Source organism: Nuphar pumila, chromosome 6, assembly GCF_984573655.1.
Source record: "Nuphar pumila chromosome 6, dmNupPumi1.hap1.1, whole genome shotgun sequence".
In the NCBI taxonomy this organism is placed as follows: Eukaryota; Viridiplantae; Streptophyta; class Magnoliopsida; order Nymphaeales; family Nymphaeaceae; genus Nuphar; species Nuphar pumila.
This window is the reverse complement of record NC_143254.1, coordinates 118,276,006-118,299,590: the sequence shown is the minus strand read 5'-3', so window position 1 is coordinate 118,299,590 and position 23,585 is coordinate 118,276,006. Positions and strand designations below refer to the sequence as shown.

At 36.7% G+C, this 23,585-nt stretch overlaps 1 protein-coding gene across 2 annotated transcripts in view; it reads right to left on the bottom strand.

Moving 5' to 3' along the window:
• Positions 1 to 6,304, bottom strand: part of LOC149835891 (putative serine protease EDA2) — an 88,578-nt gene extending 82,274 nt beyond the window's left edge. Inside the window, exons 1-2 of one of the 2 annotated variants that reach the window (XM_090008829.1) lie at positions 6,038 to 6,304; positions 4,258 to 4,383 (exon numbers count right to left, since the gene is read on the bottom strand). In XM_090008829.1, coding sequence (XP_089864955.1) covers positions 4,258 to 4,383; positions 6,038 to 6,214 — 303 coding nt within the window. In that variant the 5' untranslated portion in view covers positions 6,215 to 6,304. The remainder of the gene's footprint in view (positions 1 to 4,257; positions 4,384 to 6,037) is intronic. The other variant, XM_090008828.1, reaches the window with a different exon arrangement.
• Between the last annotated feature and the right edge of the window lie 17,281 nt (positions 6,305 to 23,585).

The following is a 23,585-nucleotide window of genomic DNA, read 5'->3' as shown; positions in this document are numbered from 1 at the left end:
CACTAGGATGACCAAGCCTTTTGTGCCAAGTGATAACATCTTTAAATTGAACATGATTACAAAACAATTTAGATGATAAAGTCAAAAAATTCATATAATATAGGCCGCTTCTTCTATGGCCTTGCCCAATCAGCTTTTGGAACGAAAATCCTACACATAGCAATTGGTAGGTGAAAAAGAGACTACAACCAAAATCGGTTATTTGAGAAACTGAGAAAACATTTAAATTGAGTTTGGAATAATTCTAGTTTTTGGAACATAAAATTATTTGTCTTTGCTTAAAATCTTTTCAAGGTTTCTTATTTCTTTAACATCTAAGGATCTACCATCGGCTTTGAAAACAAATGATTTAAAGGAATTAAGGCTTGGTTTGGATAAAAGAGATGCATTTAGGGTCATATGAAAGGAAGCACCTGAATCAATAATCCAAGAGGACATACATGAAACTGCGACACCGGAATGGAAGGTATGAAAGAGTTGTTTCTCATAAATTTTTGAAGAGTTTTCATAAGTTGAGCAATGGAGTTCTTTATGTCTCATCTCTTTTTACTTCTTCACTTGAATTGCTTGGGTTGTCTACAAAGAAAGCCACCTTTTTAAGCTTGGGACAATCGGGTTGAAGATGTTCTGGTTCATTACAATGGTGACAAACAATTTTTCTACATCCACCATTGTTATAATTGTTTTTCCAAAAATGATGAGGTTTATATATCCTCATATTATTTTCCGGTTTAGTTACCGCAAGAACTTCATCAACATCTTTTTTAAGAGTCAAGCGAGTTTCTTTTTGGCATAGATCGGCAAGAACTTCACTAAGAGGAGTAGATGCCCTACGAAGAAGGGATTCTCTTAGTTGCTCATATTCGGGTCGAAGCAAATGAATACAACAACAACAACTACTACTACGCCTTCATCCCAAAACAATTGGGGTCGGCGATATGAACCAAAAAAGAAAATCATTCTGGGTCTTCCACATGAATCCTTCTCCTCCAATCATTTCTATCCAATGCCATGTCCTCGGTGAGGTTCAAAGCATTCATATCCTTTCCTATCATCTTCATCCAAGTCTTCCTAGGCCTACCCCGACCTCTTTTAACTAATATATTTTCCCATTTCTCCATCCTTCTAACCGGAGCATCATTAGGCCTTCGCCGAATATGTCCAAACCACCGTAAACGATACTCTCTCATCTTATTTTCAATGGGTGCAACGCCTACCTTCTTACGTATCTCCTAGTTCTGAATCTTATCTTTTATTGTATTTCCACACATCCATCTAAGCATGCGCATCTCAGCTACACTCATTTTTTTAATATGATGTCTCTTGGCAGCCCAATATTCCGTACTATATAGTAAAGCGGGCCTAATAGTCATCCTATAAAACTTTTCCTTCAACTGCAATGGCATTCTACGATCGCACAACACTTCAGTTGCACTTTTCCATTTCATCCACCCAACCTTTATCCTATGATTTACATCTTCATCAATTTCTCCATACTTTTGAATGATAGATCCCAAATATTTGAAATAATCATCCACTGGTATTTCTTGCTCACCAAGCTTCACTACACTCTCATCACTACTTCGTTGCTTACTAAACCGACATTCCATATATTTTGTCTTACTCTTACTCAACTTAAAACCTCTTGCTTCCAATGTTTGTCTCCATAATTCTAATTTAGCATTAACCCCAGCTCTAGACTCATCAATCAAAACAATATCATCAGCAAACAATATACACCACGGCACATTTTCTTGAATTGATCTCGTAAGCTCATCCATCACTATAGCAAATAGGAAAGGGCTTAAAGCAGATCCTTGATGTAACCCAACCGTTATAGGAAAATTGGTTGTCACCCCTCCACAAGTGCGGACATTGGTTACTACTCCTTCATACATATCTTTAATTATACTAATGTACTTGAGAGAAACACCTTTCTTCATCATTGTCCACCAGAGAACGTCCCTAGGTACTCTATCGTATGCCTTCTCCAAATCAATAAAAACCATATGCAAATCTTTGTTCCTCTCTCTATATCTCTCAATAAGTTGTCTAAGAAGATGTATAGCTTCCATAGTTGATCTTCCAGGCATAAAACCAAATTGATTCTCCGATATCATGACAACCTTCCTCAACCTAGACTCAATCACCCTCTCCCAAAGTTTCATAGTATGACTCATGAGTTAAAAAAATCTTCGAAGCAAATGAATGAATTGAAAAAATCTTTCTCTCTTCATTTGCTCTTTCCTTATAGCAATAGCACTCCCTTCTCATTATGGTTCAAGGAGAGCAAACTCATCCCATAGAGATGATAGAGTACTATAATAATCTCTAATACTCATCTCCTTACTTGCTTCTTCTTTTCTTGTAAAAAAAATATCTAGCAAGGTTCTTTTGAGTATACATACCTTTCATGAAAAACCATGCTTCATTTGCCTTCTTAAATTTGGATTAGAATAAATTTTGAGATCAACGTTATTCATAAACCATGCCAATATTTTGGCATGCTCACTTTCTCAATCTTCAACTTTAGATTGGTATTCTTGAATGGCCTTGATTTTTTCTTCATCATTCAAGGTTTTTTTTTCACTTCATTCTATCTTGGTAAGCTTTAATTGTGATTCTGGAATGGTGTCAGATACATGTCCCTAAAGTTTCTTGTCTTTGAGGTTATTTTCCATAGCGGCCGCCAACATCTTATAGTTAGTCCCATTCAATTTCAATGAGGTCAATCTTTGTATCTTTATCGGTCATTACGAAGAAGTACAAGAGTGTGAATCCTACACGTACTTAAATACAAAAGAAAGGAGTCCCAAGAGTGTTCAAACACCTAGGGGCTCTGATATCATGTAATGAAATACAATTGTCAAGAACAATGTCACAAAGTGACTACAAGAAGGCACAAACACATAAGCAAGATGTCACTAAAGGACCAAATACAACGTGTCATAAAGGGGAAACACCAAACACACACAAAGTGAGAAGAGAGAACTAAAAAGATAAGAAACAATGTATTAAGAAATGCTTGAAAAGGCATTAAAGAGAGAGGGGAAAAGTCCCTTATTTATACACTTTATAGGGGCCAAGGGGGAGTCCCAAAATAGTCATTGGGAGCTCCCCAATGGTCATTTTTATGACCGTTGGGGAGGGTCCCAAGGATTCTTTAAGGGAGGACCCTTTTACCCCTTAATCAAAAGAAATACAAAATGTTATTTACATATGAAGAAAAAGATTAAATGGTCCCTAGTGGGCATTACAAACGATATGCATATATATATATATGATATTCATATATTTTAACACTTATCTGCTCTCCTAGTTAATGTGATGTGAGTTATTGTTGCCATCCCGCGAAAACAACCTAGCATTGAAATCTCCACCAACGCCATTGGTTATGAAAATACAGTAATCTACTTCCTAAAAAACAGGGAGAAGAGAGAAAGACAACTCTTTGGAGAAGAAAAAGCAACCTGCATTCCATGTAGGCAGGTTAGTCTCTATGCTTTATTATGTATATGACAGATAGTGTTACAACAAAAAGTGCACATATTCCCTTACACTATCTATGATTATGTTTAAACCTAAGCCAATAGTACATGAAATTAAAAAAAGTAGCCCTAGCCTTCGTCACCCTTGAGCCTGAGAACTTCCCTCAAGTTGTTGGTACTTTCTTATCCCTCCCTTCTTTTAGGGATATTCCAGTTAGGGGTGGCGCCCAATTATATTCAAACCTGAGATCCATTGGTTAAGATAGTGACTCTAACCATCCCATCGATCTTATTCAATCCAATCTGCGTTAAAACTTGTATCTAATTCCTATTGGTTGTCTAGGAGTTAACGCCAGATTTCTGGCAAACTAGACAAACTGTAAGTTGAATATATGATTGTTAGAGGGCTAAGGTAAAATCTAGAAGTGGAAGCATAAGAAAATCTAGCAGATCGCTGTAGGGAACCAATTTCCCATCCTCTTTTTGCTACCTTCATGTTTAAGTTTGTTTCTAAAGCAAAGATAAATTCAGGGCAAAAACCATGGAAGGATCTTACATTCATTCAAGATAGAAAAATATATGCATTTTTAGTTATAGATTGTCCAATTGATGCAAATTTGCTAATCTATTACTGGATAATTTGGAATATCAGTACACTTCATGAGTAATTAATCCTTCATATGCAATTTTTCCAACAATAAATTTAACAAAATAATTCCCAAGAAATTCTAGCAAGAAAATGTGTTGTAACAATGGTTTTGATGATTACACTTGTATAATCATTAACAATGCCATTGCAAGAAGATTCGCCACAGATATGCAAGAAAATAGGACCATCTGGAGAACGGAAGTAATCAAGAAACTCATAGTAACGCTGCTTGAATTTACGGTGATCCTGCACATCCAATAGAAAAAACTCCAATGAGCGTTTAGAACCAAGAGAACCACATCCCACATGTTAATAATAATAACCAATAGACATCCACCGACTTACAATAAGATTGTCATAACATAGTAAAAGTCAATTAGGAAATCATATATTCTAAAGCGAAGTTCATAGATTTGCAAATTTCTAAAGGTCTATAGTCATATAAGCAAGAATAAAAGCAACAAATTTCATTGCCCAAGTAGGCAGCATATATGTTACTTGATTGTAACTACATCATGCACAGGAAATGCAAAAATATAACTAAAAATTAGTTGATAGAATTAGATCTTACAAAATCAATGAACATAAGGAACTGGATTTTCCCTTACAAGAATTGAAGCCAGTGGTCATGTGATAAAGTCTGGTCTAGAAAGCAAAGAATAAGGCCAAATTTGGCATGTAGTCACAAGACGTCAAGTAAAAGAAAAGCAGGCCCAACTGCCTAGTTTCTATACAAATTTAAGCTAATATATTCGTCTGAAATCTCCTTTTTTTCCCCTTCTTAATCTCGTTGCTTTCGCTAATACACTAGTTTAAGCACAGTCAAACTACTTGCAAGATAGAGAGTAGATGATTTTGGTTATAATAAGAAATCCTGAAAAAGATTAAAGTTAGATGCCATAAAATATGCAAGATGGTTAGTTCCACTTGGAAGGAAATAATTGCAGTAAGAGAGAACAAAAAAATGTGTTCAAGTCTAGGCTGCATTAGTTGCACTTCGGAAAGCACGGCCATCTTATAAGAGGAGTCTCAAAAATTTCTCTATGAATATATAAAAGAAAACAATAAGCAAATTAAATGATAGCCAAACTTCATATAGCACTATGTATTATTTGATAACCCAAGAAATCTTATCCTGCATGCCTTTCAAAGTTTATTGCAAAATGGAGAAATTGCAATACGAATTGCAAGTCTATTTAGAAATAGATAGATACCTCAATCAGCGCTTCCTACATCTATCTTTTTGGGAGTATATCTAAATACTTTACTCATGACCATGGTTTAAATAGTTCAATATTTTATGAACCCACAGAAAATTTAGATTATGGCAATGACAATAAATCCAGTTCATTAATTGTGAAAAAGGAAGAAGAAAAACTCCAGTTCTCAGAATTCAGGCGAAGGATTGCAAGTCCTCGAGAAAATGTAAAAGATGATAAATTGCAATAAAAACACACACGAACTCACGCGCGCACACACATCACAAGTTTTTTTTTTTTTTAACCACAACGAAAGTGTTAAAGGGTTTCCTACTATCGTTTCAACAAAAAAAGGAAAAAAGGTCGATAAATCAAATTCTTAATTTTCTTTTCCGTTTCCTTGCAAGGCGTCGTTCAACTTCCAAAATTATATGCTTAATCAAGGGAACTTCAATTTCTAAAATTTTCCTCTTTCGGGTCACCCACTTGTACAGAAAGACTGGGATAAGTTGGGACGCACGCAGTGGTGCATCCCATTATAACCATATCCCATCTTTGTCAAGATTTCTGGAAAACTGGGTGAGGCTCAAAACATGGTATCCAAGATTTCTGGATAAGTGGGTGATACCCAGAAGTTGGACAAGGCAATAAAACAGTAATGGAAAACAGATCAAAGAGGAGAGATAGAGAGAGAGAGCAACCGTGGGGGCGAAATGGTTGAGGGTCTGGTCGAACCAATGCTCTTCTCGGGTCAAGTAAGCGCTCCCCTGGTGCGCTCTGTGACGTACCAGCAACGATTCGAGGAAGGAGCCGTCCGCGAGAGCGCCCAGTAAGAGCAGAACAACGAAGAAGACGATGAAGGAGGAGGAGGCGCCCATCGTCGCCGATCGTTATGGCGCCTTCCTTTTGCCGTGCTCTCTTCTGTTATGAATTTATGATGTGTGTCGCTTGAACCTCGCCTAGGCCAGGCTCTCCGTGTACACAAACGAGGTTCCGAGGTGACAGCTAGGTATCTCCAAAAATCAAGCCCATACGATCAGGTGGATCAGGTGCCCCAACTATGATGTGTGTCGCTTGAACCTCCCCTAGGCCAGGCGTTCCGTGTACACAAACGAGGTTAAGAGGTTACGAGGTGATCGCTAGGTATCTCCAAAACTCAAGCCCATAGGATCAGGTGGATCAGGTGCCCCAACTATGTGCAGTGGAAGCTTCTGGGAGCCTTCCAGCGCCCGCTTGGGAAACATGAAACAATGTGTTGCTAATCGTAATATTATTAAAAACCATTAAAAATACTAAAATAATGCCCATGTATGTCGAAGTCATGTCATCATCATGTAATAGTGTGTCCAACTCCTGCCAACCGTTACAAGCGCCTTAAGGGTGCGTCTCAATGCCTCTGAATCTCAGATCCCAGGATTTGAAGTCCGACCCCTACAGATAGGATTTCAAATTTACGACACTTTCTTTTATATCTCAAAAAAGTGAGGATCTCAAATCCAAGGTAAACTTAGATTTGAGATCTAGTGCTTGCATATTCCTGCATTTTACTGTCACAATAGCACCACATCAATATGCCTGTGCCATATTAGATCCTCATATGTGAAATATGCTCTTAAAAGTATGTTTGATGGTTTGTTCAGGAATGAACGAAATGAACATAAAAGATGGATTCTTTAACTATACCAAAGTCCAACATTTGTTTCAACTGTACTCAGCTGTGTTTTAAATGTTAGTTGTTTAATGACAATGTTCAAATAACTTGACAATCATGGATAATGGGTTGGATTACTTTATTTTGGATTATATGACCTGATTAGTTCACCATTTTACATGTTTTAACAAGTTTAGTATTTATTTTTAGCTTGGATATAGATCCAATTATGAAAGCATATCTAAAATTTTGGATTTTTGCCCCAAATATGAAAAAAAAAATTCTCAAATATAAATATTGAATTGAATCCAAATACAAAAACGTATGTAAAATAAATACACAATAACTTTTTCTATATCCCGACATTATAATTGATATCAGATATAGATCCAATTACAAACATATGTCAAAAATCATGTTTTTTTTCTTCAAATATGAATCTCGAATTGGATTTAAATATCAAAATATACAACGTATGTAAAACAATTATGCAACAACTTTTTTGATATCCCGACGTTATAATTGGTATCTAATATAGTTTTAATTATGAATATATGTCAAATCATGAATTATTTTTCCAAATATGAATCTTGAATTGGATCCAAATATCAAAACATATAACAAAAACTACTATGCAATAACTTTTTTTTATATCTCAAGGTTATAATTGGTATCAGATATGGACCCAATTACAAACATATTTCTAAAGTTAACCAGGAAATGCAAAAATGCCCTTTGAAGAAAGCAAAACAAAAAATAAACAGTAACTTCATCAATATGGACAATTGCAAAGCAGACCATGACACCCAAAAGGGCCCAACCCTTTTTTGTGAAAGAAGTTTTACCATAGCAAAAATAATAAGAAACAAATACATTTTAAGTTATGGTTACTGTTGGGTTGGTTACCGGGTCCGCCCATGATGGGCGAGATCCGAACCCGACCCACCACCACTTAAGGAGGGGACGGTTTTAGAAACCGATGCCTCCCTTCTTTTTTGGGCTCTCTCTCTCATTTTGAATACACAGAGAAGAAGTGCAAAAAGAGGGAAACGGTTGTGCACATTTTGGTTGTGCAAAAGAAGAGAAAGTGTTGTTCACATTTGCTGTGTGCAAAAGAGAGAAAGTGCTGTGCACATTTGGCTGTGCAAAAGAGGAAGAGCGTTGTGCACATTTGGCTGTGCAAAAGAGAGAAAGTGTTGTGCACATTTGGCTGTGCAAAAGAGGAAGAGCGCTGTGCACATTTGGCTGTGCAAAAATAGGCAAAGTGCTGTGCACATTTGATGTGCAAAAGAGGGAAAAGTGATGTGCACATTTGCTGTGAAAAAGAGGAAACCGGCTGTGCACATTTGCTGTGTGTGTACACAGTAGTTAAATGTGCATAATAGAAGAAAGAAGAAGCAACGGTGATAGTGAATCAGTGGGCATTTGGTCTGTGGATAATCGTCCTCTCCAAGTGAGAGCACGAACTCGTTGAGCAAAGCAAGCATCATCGATCCGTTGTTCTTTTCGCTTCCGCAACAAACTGAAAGGTATGTATTCATATCTCTACATTGGTATCAGAGCAACGGGTTTTAGATGCTCGTTTTTGCTTGCGAATTTATTTTTTTTGTTGATTCATGAAGAGGAACAATAGAGGCATGGGCTGGGCATGAGCCAGCTCAACATGATGGGTCTAACCTGCAGCCAGAAGGGCTGCTAAATGCTGCAGCACAGGCCCGGTTTTGGACCAAATGCTGCAACACAGGCCGCAGGCCTGCCTAGGACCTGTGGCGGCAATGGCTGCAATTTTTTTTCTCAGCCTGCAGCATATGCCACAGGCTCAGTCCAGCCTTACCCGGCCCTGTGGCACAGGCAGCAAGCTTTCTCATCCGACCTGACCCGGTTTTGCGGGTCAAACCGCAGACTTGTTTGCTCCTGGCCCTGCGACATAGGCCGCCGGCTTAGCCCGGCATGACCGGCCTTGCGGCAAAGGCCGCAGGCCGAGTTCTTGGAACTACAATGCGGGCTGGAAATTTTCCTTGAACCTTAGAAGGGCCAGGGTCCTTGTGGGTCGAGGCATTTTAGCTAAATGGTTGGAGCCACGAATGAGTCGGGCATTCATGAATCCATTTTTTTTTTATTATTTATTATATATTTTATTCATGTATGTGAATGAATATGACATAATCATATTGATTATACGATGAATTTTTAAGTACTTTGGAAGTACTTATTCTATGAATTAATATCTTATTCAAACAGTCATAATACAGTTTAGATGAATATAATTATCTTAGGGAAAGTGGGAGATGATTGTGAACGTAGTGATCTTTCGATTCCACACCCTATGAAAAATTATATGTTATCTAATCGTGTGATTATAACTGCATATAGATGTGCTAATGATTAGATCATAACATGCTTGAATAACATTTTTTGCGCATTGTTTTATTCTTATTTGAAAGGACATGGCTGCACCAAGTAAATCAATAATGGACTTGGCACGTATTGAAAAACTGAATGGTGATAATTATGATATATGGCATAGAAAGATTCAGTTTACACTGGAGGAGGCTGAGGCCTTGGAGGCTCTCAACCATACTGTGGAACGACCTGAAATTGGTACTGGGGCACAATCTCGTAAGGATATGGAAACCTATGAGAAATGGAAGCGCATGAATACTGTTGCGCGTGTTACCATGCTATGTTCTATGCAGGATGACATCATGTGCCAATTTGAGCATTATAAGACTGCTCAACAGATGTGGATGGCCCTTAAAGATAAGTTTGGGGGAACATCAGCCACAAAACTAAGGAGACTGACCATTAGGTTCGATTCATACAGAAAGTCCCCTCAGCACACTATAAGCCAGCATCTCAGGGAGATGGCAAACATGATTAGAGAGCTCAATAGTGCAGGGCATACCCTTACAGATGAACAACAGGTCCAGGCTGTGATTCGTTCTCTGCCACACAGTTGGGAACATATGAAAATTAATATGACTCATAATGAAAGTATTAAGACTTTCGATGATATCGCCCGTCATGTAGAACTGGAAAATGATCGCCTTGAAGCGACTCAACAATCTGGCATGAGGGCATATGTAGCAGAAAGTTTGAAAAAGCAAAAATCTTTTAAGAAGAAATTCTATGGACCACAAAGGTTCAAGAAGGGTAATAAGAAGAGACAAGACAAAGAGCAAGAAAAGAAGCCTTATCAGCGCTCTGGGAAGCGTGGAAGCAAGAAAAATAAGGCAAATGCAAAATGCTTTAAGTGTGGCAATTTGGGTCACTATGCTCGTGAATGTCATGAGCAGGAGAAGACTCAGGAGCCACTGACCATGTGACCAAAGACTGCACAAACTTCGTCGAGTATAGGAAGATGCCATCTGGTTCGAAGTGGTTGTTCCTGGGGAATAACACTAGAGCAGAAGTCAAGGGAATCAGGACTTGCAAATTGGATTTGAGAGGAAGACGATCTCTATTATTATATGATGTTCTGCATGTTCCAGAGATTCGACGAAATTTAATTTCAGTTTTTGCTTTGTCTATGTTAAACTATAAACTTGTGTTTGGGGGTGTCAATGTAGACATCATTTGTGGACAAACTTCAGTTGCTTCTGGTTTCTTGATAAATGGTTTCTATGTGTTGGACACAGAACTTATTAATTTAAATATTAATGATGAATGTTTTTCACTTGTTTCAACTGCTAATAATATGGATGTGGATGTATCTGTATGGCATGCTCGGCTTGGACATATAGGGCAAAAGAGAATGGATAGGCTCGCACGAGAGGGTCTTTTTGGATCCCATGCGAAGATTGAAATGCCTATATGTGAGCATTGTCTTGCTGGAAAAGCAACTCGATTACCTTTTGGAAAGGCAATTAGAGCAACCTATCCTCTTCAATTAATTCATTCAGATATATGTGGGCCAATGAATGTGGCAACGAGGCATGGAGCTTCATATTTCATCACTTTTATTGATGATTATACACGATTCAGCCATGTGTATTTAATTACGCATAAATCTGAAGCATTGGATTGCTTTAGATCTTTTATGAACATGGTAGAGAATCAACTTGATCGTAGGATCAAGGCTTTGAGAACAGATCGTGGACGTGAATATCTATCCGAACAATTCAAGGGATTGTGTGATGATAAAGGGATAGATAGACAATTAACTACTCCTCGAACTCCGCAACAAAATGGTGTTGCAGAAAGGAGGAATAGGACCCTCTTAAAGATGGTCAGGTCCATGATGGCGTAGGCAAATTTACCTATTTCCTTTTGGGGTGATTGCTTATTAACTGCCGCTCATGTATTAAATCGTGTACCATCTAAATCTATTTCTTCAACTCCCTATGAATTGTGGAAAGGCAGAAAGCCAGAATTGGCTTATCTCAGACCCTGGGGGTCTGCTGCATATGTCCATAATCTTTCCCATCAATATGGAAAATTGGGTCCTAGGGGAAAGAAGTGTATCTTTATAAGATACTGTGAACATTCAAAAGGATATGTATTCTTAGGAGAGAATACTGATGGGAGTATTTCTGAAATAGATTCTAGAGATGCCATATTTATTGAAAGTGAATTTCCTAAAAGGGGAGAGATAGAGCGTCACTTTCAGTTCTATGAATTGGATGATGAAGATCAATCTAAAGAGATTGATCATCATGTTTTAGAGACACAAGAGGATGTGTCTATACCACTATTGGATAGTGGGAGTAACACTCAAGTGGATATTGATTTTAATGAAGATCTGACAACTCGAAAGAGTCTGAGGAAGAGAATTCCTCGTCGGAGATTCCAAATCGAAGGGGAAGCCTTTGTGGTTTTGCTCCAAGATGATAATATACCTAAGAGTGTTAGAGATGCTCTATCTTGTCCTAAAAGGAATGAATGACATAAGGCAATGGAAGAGGAAATGAAATCCATGGCATCCAACGAGGTCTGGGATCTTGTTAATCTTCCAAAAGGAAGAAAACCTATTGGGAGCAAATGGGTTCTCAATATTAAAAGAAATGCTGATGGATCTATCGAGCGATATAAAGCTCGTTTGGTTGCTAAAGGATACACACAAATGGCAGGTATAGACTATGATGAAACATTCTCACCTGTGGTCAAATTGACCTCTATTCGCCTTTTGTTAGCCATAGTGTCACATATGGATTTAGAATTACATCAGATGGACGTTAAAACTGCATTCCTTAATGGAAAACTGGATGAAGAAATATATATGAAACAACCCGAGGGGTTTATTACTGCTGGTTTGGAGCGCAAAGTGTGCAAGCTCAAACGATCCATTTATGGATTAAAGCAGTCATCCAGACAGTGGTATTTAAGGTTTCATGAAACTATCATGAGCAATAACTTTGCTATGATTGATGAGGACCACTGTGTTTATCTTAAGCGTCAAGGTCCAAAATTTGTGATTCTAACTCTATATCTGGATGATATTTTATTGGCTAGTAATCATTTGGAGTTTCTAAAAACCATTAAAGAATGGTTGTCCATTCATTTTGAAATGAAAGACATGGGTGAAGCATGCTTTATGTTGGGCATAGAGATAAAAAGAGACCGTTCAAAAAGACTTCTTTCTCTTTCACAAGAGTCATATATAAAGAAGGTCTTAGAACAATTTCATATGCAAGATTGTAAACCCATAGATACTCCTGTTGCAAAAGGGAATGATTTAAGTCTTAAGATGTGTCCAAAGGAATCTAAAGAAATAGAAGCTATGTCCAAAGTCCCTTACTCCAGTGTAGTAGGCAGCCTTATGTACCTTATGATGTGCACCCGACCTGACATATGTTATGCAGTAGGTTTGGTGAGTAGATATCAAGTTAATCCAGGACAAGACCATTGGAAGGCTGTCAAGAGGATTATGAGATATCTTAAAGGCACATCAGATTCAGTTCTTTGTTACCATGGTGGTAACATGCGTGTGGTAGGCTATACTGATGCAGATTGGGGTGGGGACCCTGATGAGCGTAAGTCTACGTCTGGCTATGTGTTCTTGATGAACAATGGAGCTATATCTTGGTGTAGCAAGAAGCAGACGTGTGTAGCCTTGTCCACAATGGAACCTGAATTTGTTGCAGGATCGTTCGCAGTGCAGGAATGTGTTTGGTTAAGGAGATTCATCAAACATTTGGGACTCTTTTATGTAGCAAAACTGCCAGTGACTATATTTTGTGATAATCAAGCGGAAATTGCGTTTGCTAAGGATCCCAAGTTTCACAATAGAACCAAACATATTGATACGAGATGCAAGTATATGCGCGATATTGTATCTAAAGGCAAGGTTGCCTTGGCATATGTTAATACCCAAGATATGGTGGCAGATCCCTTTACTAAGCTAATCAATAGGGATTCTTATGTTAAACATGTAAAATCTATGGGTATTTGTAAGATTTGATATGCTAATGTTATTCATATTTTCTTTCTATGATCATTGTATAGCATGTTGCATATCTATATGAGTATGCTACCAGGTTTGAGATAAATCTCCTCACACGGATTTATCGCCTCAGACGCTGCTTGTGGACGGGCTGAGATGAGATGTAACAAAATCCAGGATTGCTGAATTAAGAAGCATGTCGGATTTTGGGGATATCATATGATTATAACTCAAAAGAGTGGGAGTACAATGAGTTATGATATCCGCCATATATATGTATATGGGATGCATCGCCCTAATCGGGTTAGGATGAGGTCTTGTGTATATTTAACTATATGGAGAGACCGACCTTGATATCTAAATATCAAGGGTAACCTGGTTGACCAGATCTGAGGACTTGGATAGACATTGCATGGGAATGTGCATCCTGAAGGACTCAAGTTAGTTTCTCGGGGAGGAACTGAACTAATAAAAATCTGTACGGCAAAGAATTTATGGTGTATGCATACACTCACTGGAGTGAGAAAGTCTTGCCGTAATACGTGAGTCATACCACGTATGTCACACCATGACTATAAGTCGACCACAAAAGGAAATGAAGAATGGTCCCTGCTTCTTCATTGTGTGAGTCCTTAATATATATATATATATATATATATATATATATATATATATATTTTGATGTCCTTATTGACTTTTAACCTTATTTTAAGGAGAAAGATGAGTGTTGCTACTTTAGCATGTTGCTTAAGGCCATGTATGATTCGGTCTAAAAGAATATGTCTGGGAAAGCAACTTATCTTGATTCAAAGAATAAGAGTTGGAAAGGAAGATCATTTGACATTTTTAGATTATTCACATGTTAAAAGCTAGCTTATTTTTCTGCATCCTGGGGATGTTTTGGGTTTATGATGAAACATGTGGCATAATGAAAGGCCTTGTCTAGCATAGCTTAGCACTATTATATGTGCAGAGGGATTCAGTATGCTAGAATATGAAAAATGTATTTGATCTAGGACACAGTGAACTTCTTACTTGGCTTGTGCAGGTATACCTTGTGTTATCTTATTTTTTGCAGGTTTAGACTATTATGTTACACTAACCGGTACATAATATGTCTCCACTCCCTAAGCTCACGGGTCGCACGATCCATTTGCCAGTATGAATACCTGATGTTATTCACCATATGAACACTTTTGGTGTTCTTTCTTCTTATATCTCTTTCCATCATGTGCGAGTGGGAGAATGTTGGGTTGGGTACCGGGTCCGCCCATGATGGGCGAGATCCGAACCCGGCCTACCACCACTTAAGGAGGGGACGGTTTTAGAAACCGATGCCTCCCTTCTTTTTTGAGCTCTCTCTCTCATTTTGAATACACAGAGAAGAAGTGCAAAAAGAGGGAAACGGCTGTGCACATTTTGGCTGTGCAAAAGAAGAGAAAGTGATGTTCACATTTGCTGTATGCAAAAGAGAGAAAGTGCTGTGCACATTTGGCTGTGCAAAAGAGGAAGAGCGTTGTGCACATTTGGCTGTGCAAAAAGAGGCAAAGTGCTGTGCACATTTGATGTGCAAAAGAGGGAAAAGTGTTGTGCACATTTGCTGTGAAAAAGAGGAAACCGACTGTGCACATTTGCTGTGTAAAAGAGTGAAACGGCTGTGCACATTTGCTGTGTGTGTACACAGTAGTTAAATGTGCATAATAGAAGAAAGAAGAAGCAACGGTGATAGTGAATCAGTGGGCATTTGGTCTGTGGATAATCATCCTCTCCAAGTGAGAGCACGAACTCGTTGAGCAAAGCAAGCATCATCGATCCGCTGTTCTTTTCGCTTCCGCAACAAACTGAAAGGTATGTATTCATATCTCTACAGTTACATTGTAAACACATGTCTGGAAAATAACGATTGCTCTCTTTCTCTCCATGATCAACTGTCTACCAAGAAAGATTCAGCTGCATCCCTCTCAGTGAAATATTGCAACAACGCATGAAAATATGGTTCACGACTATAGGTCTGTTATCAGTTTTGAAAATCGACTGCCCTTCAGTTTCTGAGACTAACCCTGATCCTGCTGCGGTCAATGCAGCTGTAGAGTGGAAAGAGAATGACAATATATGTTGTGGTTGCATACTGTTGGCTCTGTACAACACTTTGTTCGATGTATATTGTTTCTCGTCTACAACTACTAAAGATCTATGGGATCAACTTGATAAAAAGAATAATACCAAAAAACAAAGTCTTGAGAAGTACTCGGTTGCCAACTTTCTGAAATACCAGATGGTAGAGAGCAAGTCGGTCACTGAACAGGCACACAAGTTTCTGCTATTGCTCCACAGTTTGGCTGAGGCTGATATGAAACTTCCTGAGAAGTTTCAAGTTATGACCATCGTGGAGAAATTTCCTAAGTCTTGGATAGACTTTGGTATGTCTCTCATGCACCGTAGAGGGAAGATCTCCCTAGATGATCTTATGGTAGCCATAGCCATTGAGGAAGCGCATAAGAGCCAGAAACAGGTTGTGATGCCAACTGAACAACCTAAAGTGAACATGATGACCAAATCTTTTAAAGGTAAAGGACAAAAACCAAAATTTGCAATAAAAAACCAATTTAAACCTAAGGCCAAAATTCAGAAAAAGGCAAAGAACAAACCGTGTTGGAACTGTGGACAGGTTTGACACTGGGTTAAGGAATGTTTTTTCAAGAAGGCCAAGGCTCATGAGACCACAGATGGAACACCTCAAGTCAATATGGTGACTGAGGTCGTTGGGACCAGTACTAGGTATGTTTCTGTTAACCCACAAATCTATCTTGCTTATAAGCCAACTGAGTGGTTGGTTGACACGGGGGCTAATGTATATGTTCGTGCTGATAAGTCTGTCTTTGTCTCATACCAGGTTGCTGCAGGCAGATCCGTGACTATGGGTAACTCAACAACTGCAAAGGTGTTAGGGATTGAACGCGTGGATCTGAAGTTTCCTTCAGGACGAGTTATATCTCTAGACAGAGTGCACCATGTGCCTGTAGTTAGAATAAACATTTTAAGTGGTTCATGTCTTGTTAGAGAGGGTTATGAATTTAACTTTAAATGTAATAAAGTTGTGATTTTACATTCTGAAACCTTTATTGGCAAGAGGTATTTAGATGATGGTTTGTTTAAACTTTGAGTTGAACATGTTTGCAGTAATAAATTAGAAAATGATGTTTCTTTTGATTCATTGTCTAATGTTGCTTATAATATAGAATCATCTGACTTGTAACATAATAGATTAGGTCATGTGAATTTCAATTATGTGAAATGCATGATGAACTTGAAAATGATTCCTGAGCATTCCATAAATAAAACTAAAAAATGTGAAATTTGTGTACAAACAAAATAATGTAGAAAACCATTCCATACGATTGTTAGAGATTCTGAAATATTAGATCTGGTGCACACAAATATCTATGAGTTTAATGGAGTGCTAACTAGAAATCATAAAAGTATTTTATTACTTTTATAGATGATGGCACTAAATACTGTTATGTGTATCTGCTAAAATCAAAAGATGAAGCTTTTGATAAGTTTCTTATTTTTAAGAATGAAGCAGAAACACAATCTGATAGAAAACTTAAAAGATTGAGGTCTGATAGAGGGGGAGAATATACCTCTAACAATCTCGATGAATATTGCAAATCTGTTGACATAGCTCATGAGTTTACTGCTTCATATTCTCCTCAATCTAATGGGATTGCAGAAAGAAAGAATAGAACCCTAACTGACATGATTAATGCTCTACTTGGCGAAGGTGTCAGCAGACAGGTAGCATTTCCAAGCGTGATATGATGCCCCTATATATCATTCTTGTCATAGAGATTTTTTATGCCTGGGGCATCGACTTTATGGGCCCCTTCCCGCCATCGTTTGGCTTTATTTACATCTTAGTGACAGTTGATTATGTCTCCAAGTGGGTCGAGGCCGTGGCCACTCGGACCAATGATTATAGAGAGGTGCTTTGATTTATCAAGCATAATATCTTTAGTAGGTTCGGTGTTCCAAGAGAGATGATTAGTGATGGCGGTAGGCATTTTCAGAATGTGCAAGTTGCTTCCTTGCTTAGGAAGTATTACGTGTATCATCGGATTGCCACACCATACCATCCATAAACGAGTGGCTAGGTTGAGGTCTCCAATAGGGAGATCAAGCAAATTCTTGAAAAAACAGTCTGGCCAGACCACAAGGACTGGTCCCAACTCCTTGATGATGCCTTATGGGCATGTAGGACTGCTTTCAAGACTCCGATTGGCATGTCCCCGTACCAATTGGTTTTTGGAAAGCCATGTCATCTCCTTGTTGAGCTGGAGCATATGACATATTGGGCTATAAAAAAGTTCAATTTTGATATAGCCCAAGCTGACGCTGAGAGAAAATTACAGATGAGTGAGCTTGAGGAGTTACAAAATGAGGCTTACGAGAGTGCCAAGATCTATAAGGCTCGAAAGAAGCATTTTCATGATCAACATATTTTGAGGAAGCAGTTCGAGCCTGGTCAGAAGGTCTGGCTTTATAATTCACGTCTTCATCTTTTTTCAGGAAAGCTGAAGTCCAGATGGGATGGCCCGTTCATAGTACGAGATGTGCTTTCACATGGAGCAATTGTTATTTTTTATCATCGTATGAATGAGACCTTCAAGGTCAATGGGCAACGACTGAAGCCCTACATTTTTGATGTCGTGGTTAGTCAGGACATCAAGGGCATTGACCTCGTTGATGAGTGAGGCAATACACAGGGTTTGTATGTTGTATTTTTAGGATTAGATTTTTGGTTATTTAGTAGTTTTCTTAGGATGTGTTTTTCTTCTTTCATGAGTTTGATGATAGATCATGTATGCATTGCAATTTTTTTTATATTTTTATGAGTTACAAACTATAAGACAGGTGAAACCTCTGCAGAACCATTCACAGGCCATATCAGGTAAGGTTTCATAGCATGGATCAAGTGACTTCTATTCCTCTCCTCCCATTTATTTTTGTTCTTATATGCATTCACTCAGTTTCATACAAGCATGGGGGAGTGCCACGGAGGACAGTGTCATTCAAGCATGGGGGAGGGTGTAGTTTGCACACCCAAAATTTTCTATCTTTATACTTGTACTTTTGATATTAACTCATAAAAAATGGGCTTTTAAGGACTGAGTTTGACCTTATATGAATGCTTTACATAATTTAATGTTTTTAGAGAATTTTTAAGCCTCAAAAAAAAAATTCTGACACTAATCTAGGAATACATGGTTGTTTATGTGGATTTCAAAGAAATGATTTGAGATGCATGTTAGAGTTTATTTTGAATTACAATTATGAATATGCATAATTTTTTTTTTGAAAAACTAAGCAAATGAACAACATTGCATTTATGAGCTTAAAAAGTGAAAAAACGCATACATTTAGTTGTTTGATCTCTTTGTATTCTCTAGTAGCTGGGCTCAAACACAAGTTGAAGTGTTTGAGTTCCATGCCGAAAATGATAACTAATAAAGTTACTTTTTTGTCTAAGTTGATATCTGTGGCCTATTTTGTTCGAGCAAGGAGAGCCTGAGGGGTGTTTACACCTGGTGCCCTAAAGTCATCTCACTCGGGAGCCACCGACCTGAAAGTCCGTTACATGGACTTTATAGAGAGCCTAATAGATATTGACATTGCACATGACAGAGAAGCAGACTATACGTAAAACTATAAAAATTGAAGGTCTAGTGACTTGAGCAATTAAGTCTGAGGCATACTTTGTATCTGGTGCCCTAAGGTCATCTGGCCTGGGAGTTATTGACCCAAAGCTCATTACATGGGTCACGAAAACTGAAAATTTGATATAGTGCTCAACAAAAGAAAGAAAGAAAAAAAGGGTAAAAAAGTTAAAAATCAAGAAAAAGAAAAAGAAAAGAACGTAAAAAAAAAGTTCACTGCTTAGACGCAAATATTGAGAAAACCTGTGTAAAAAATATATGAGTGAGGATTAGTAAATAATAACATGTACATATTTGATTTTCTGAGAATAAAGCATAAATGATTATTATATTTAAAAAAGTGAAAGAAAATGTTTTATTCTGTGGTGGCTTGTAAAAGAATCTAATTATATTTTGAAAGTGTAATGACATGAAATATTTATGAAAACAAACTCTTCAATTACCTAATACTTTTTGAAGTTGAATTTTTATGCATACATGACATAGATGTTTGTGGATAGCATCACTGCAAGCCCTCACGAGACCTTACTTGTCCACTAAGGTAACTCAAGGGTTTAAAGGGCTTATTGAATACGCTAAATGTAATCGTGATTCCTACGAAAGTGAGTTAGGCTTTTGTTTTGATTAGTATTTTTGCTTTTTGCTTCAGTTTGCTCGAGGACTAGCAAACAATAAACATTGAGAAATTTGATCATGCATATATTTTGCATTTTATTCATCTTATTTTATGCATGATCTAGTGAAAAATTATTTTAAAAACACATTTTTACCGTTAGTTTTGAGAAACTGCATTGAAAATAGAAATTATCAGAAAATTGTGTATTTCAAAGCTTGCCTTGCATTTTTAGTGTTTTTATTAGTTTAAGATTTTCTTAATTGTATTTTAGTTAGGTTAGGTTTTAATTAATTAATTTTAGTTTGTTTAGGAATAGTTATTTTTGAGAAACACATTTTTCTAAGCAGAGCCTTTTTTAGAAATTATTGAAAAATTATTGGACTAGTTTTGAAAAAATATATTTTAACCTAATTATACTAATAGAAATAGGATTCTTTAAGAAAGAGGGGACATTTTTCCCTCTTAAGAAAATGTCCCTTTGCTCCCTCTCTCTCCCTTGTTCTCGCTCCTTGCTGATTTCTCTCCCTCTTCTTCTTCTTCTTCTTTCTCTTCCTCTTTTTCTTCTTGCTTCGAACCTTTCTCGTCGTCGGCAACCTTTCTTTTCGTCGGGGAGGCGTGCGTTCAGCTGAGATTAGCCATCTTCTCTTCTCATCCAATCCGTCAAAAGCGGATCATTCGGTTTGCTTCTTTCTCCCCCGTTTTATCGTTGCTTTAGGTTTTTCATAGAATAAAGCATAGCATTGCATGTAGTTTTATTTGATCATTGCATCATCTGCATATCCATATAATTTAATCTAGTTAGTTTAGTTTTCTTGCATCTGAAAAAAAAAGGAAAAAATAAATTTCGTTTTGATATAGGTTTAGCCGTTTTCTTGATTTAAGCATTGAATAATCTTGATTTAGGTAGATCGTTAGTTTAACATAGGTTTTATATTTTTTTCTTGATTCTTGATTAGTATAGGATTAGATTTAGTTTAGGAAAGTCTGCTGCATGTTTTGTATCTGTTTGGTGTTTGGCTTTATTTTATTTTTCTATCATGTAAACAAGAATTTTATTAGCCGATTAATCTTTTTTCTTCTTTATCAATTTTTTTTTTGAAATTCTGTTTTGACGTCAAGCAGATAGGGTCTTATGTGTTTAAGTTGAAGTCTGAGCTAATTAGGCGTCGATCAAATATTAGATTAGTTTTAGTTTGTTAGATTGCTTATTAGATTAAAAGAAAAAAAATCGGAAGCACAATACAACGTTTTGCGTTATTAGTTTTCTTTATCAGTCAATTCTTGTTTTGTCTATTAGCTTTAGCGTATTTTATTTATCAGTCTCAACGTTTTGTTTTATTCAGTCTATATTGAATCTGCATGTTACTTCGTTCAGTCAGTGCCTTGTTTTTTTAAAAGTTAATCAATTGGTCCAACAAATTTTTTTTGGTTTCATTTTATTTTCTTCAGTCACTTATAGTCAGTCTGATTAATGGTTTGATATTTATTTGTTAGGATGTTTCACGTTTGTGTTTCTTTTTGTTTTTGTTTGTTGAGTAACTGATTTCTTTCTTTGTTAGTATATAGTATATTAGATAGGTTAGTCAACGTAGTATATAGGTTAGTTGATTATTATATTTTATATAGGTTAGGTTAGCATGCTACATTTATTGTGTTCTTCTCGCATTAGACGTCAATAGCATTAGTAATTATTTGTTTAGTTACTTTTTGTCAGATATTTGTTTTCATTAGACATGATTTCATTAGTCGTGATTCGTTATTAGCTAATTGTTTTTAGTTTTTAGATTAGTCGTAGTTTTATAGTTTAATGTTAGTTCTTTTATTTAAGTTATTTAGTTGCTAATTGATTCACATGTTAGCTGCTGGTTTAAGTTAGTTAGTAGTTTTAATCTTGCATATAGTTTAATAATTACTTTTACTTGATTCAAATTAGCCAATTAGCATAGTTTACTATTAGCATTTTTTCCTTCTTAGTTTGTGTTTACTTTTATTAACTTATTGATAATAGATTAATTGATGAATTAGTTTGCCATGTTCAGTTGATTGTGTTCTTGATCTATTGGTTTAGTCAACTTCTTGATTTATTGAATTAGTTAGTCATTAGTTTGTTACAATTTAGTTTTTGATTGGTTAGTTAGGTTGTTTTGCTATTTTGTCTTTTAGTGTTAGGTTGTTACAAGTAATTCATAGTTAGTTCATGTTATTAGTTGTTTCATGCTAGTTATATTCATGTTTTTCTGATTTTTCCTCATATTTACCTTTGATTTTCTCGTAGATTCTCTTTTCTGCTTGGTGTTTTGTGTTCTTGCAAGGAAGCGTTTGGAGCGGTGAGCCCCTTTTTATACTCCCGATGTGCCCTCTGAGGTCTCTTCTGAAGGCCCTTCAGGCCCTCAAAATTGCCCTCAGGGAGCTCTCAGAGAGCAAAAGAAAACATGCATTATCTGTTCAATTAAGGGGATAATAAGACTCAAGCACTGAAGACTTTTTCCTTTATTTTTAGATTAGGGTTTCATTTATTTAATTCATTTGGGTCTGTAATAAAACCATTTAATTATTTGTTTAATCCCTCTGCAGTGGGCAACACTCTCTTGTTTATTTAGTTAATTAATCTTTTAATTTTTAAGGCAATAAAGTGCAGTTTAGTTTGTGTGCTTGAATACAAAATATTTTCTGTTCCCTGATTTGGACCTTGACTCCACCACTCGTTTGAACCGGTTTTTATTATTTGGTGTTTGACTTTCACTTAGTTTCATTAAAAATGTTTTTTAAAAATCGTTTTCATAAAACTCACACCAGTAGGCATCATAGTCTAATGTGATTTTAAATCTCAAGCAAATTAAAAGTGACTCTTATTTGCAAAGGCAAATGAGATTCACTCGCTTAACTTTTTAGGTTTGGCTTTTTATACAAATCAGATTCACTTTCTCAGTCAAATGAGAAAGTAAATCAGAATGATCTAACCAAACCTTCCTTAAGGGTATGTTTGGTTCAATCACATGAGATTCACTTTCTCATAGGCTTCAAAAAGTGAATCTCATTTTGCTTTTTGTGCAAAAGCAACCAAACTTAAAAAGTACCCTCGTACGGAAGTGAATCTCATTTGCCTTTGTAAATGAGAGTAGTTTTAAAAAATGAATCTCATTTGTGCGATAACTTATCTCTCTCATGAGATTTAAAAAGTGAATCTCATTTGCACAGTACCCCACGAGCAACCAAACGTACCCTAAATGGCATGCCATTTTGACATAGTAAAAATAAATATAATTAAAGCTTGTGATTTTTGTACTTAAATTGAATTTCAAGTTTTTCATCAAGAATATTAGTTGTATATGCAATATTTATAATAACATAAATTAAAAAAGCAAAGCATAAAATTTCAATATTAAAAAGTTTGTTTTCTATTGAAAAAAACAAGTTTTTCATAATGCCTCGTATTTTTTTAAAGGAAAAAGGTAAAGAATTCATTGAAAGATAAGCTGAACTGAATTGACGAAGATTCGTCAAGACAGCAAGAAACACAACAAAGAGAGACCAAAAATACTAGGCATACGGTCATATACTTTGTCCGTGAGAGAGAAAGTGACCCAGACGACAATGGCCAATCCAAGAGAGATCCGTCTGGGACCAAATCATTTTTTGTTGAGTAGAACAAGTTTGAACCAATAATCGGCTTAATTGATTGGATGGTGTAACATTTTTCTGCAAACAATCTGTTATTTCTTTCTTCCAAAACTCTCCACCAAGCAGAGATCAACCACCATTTCCAAAAATTTTGCCACTTTTTTTGGAGAATTGAAGGGCCGAAGAGCCAAAAATGAGCTGATGAAGGCATGAGTTGGGATGAACTTCCAATTTTATATCCGGCCACGTTGAGGTGAAGATG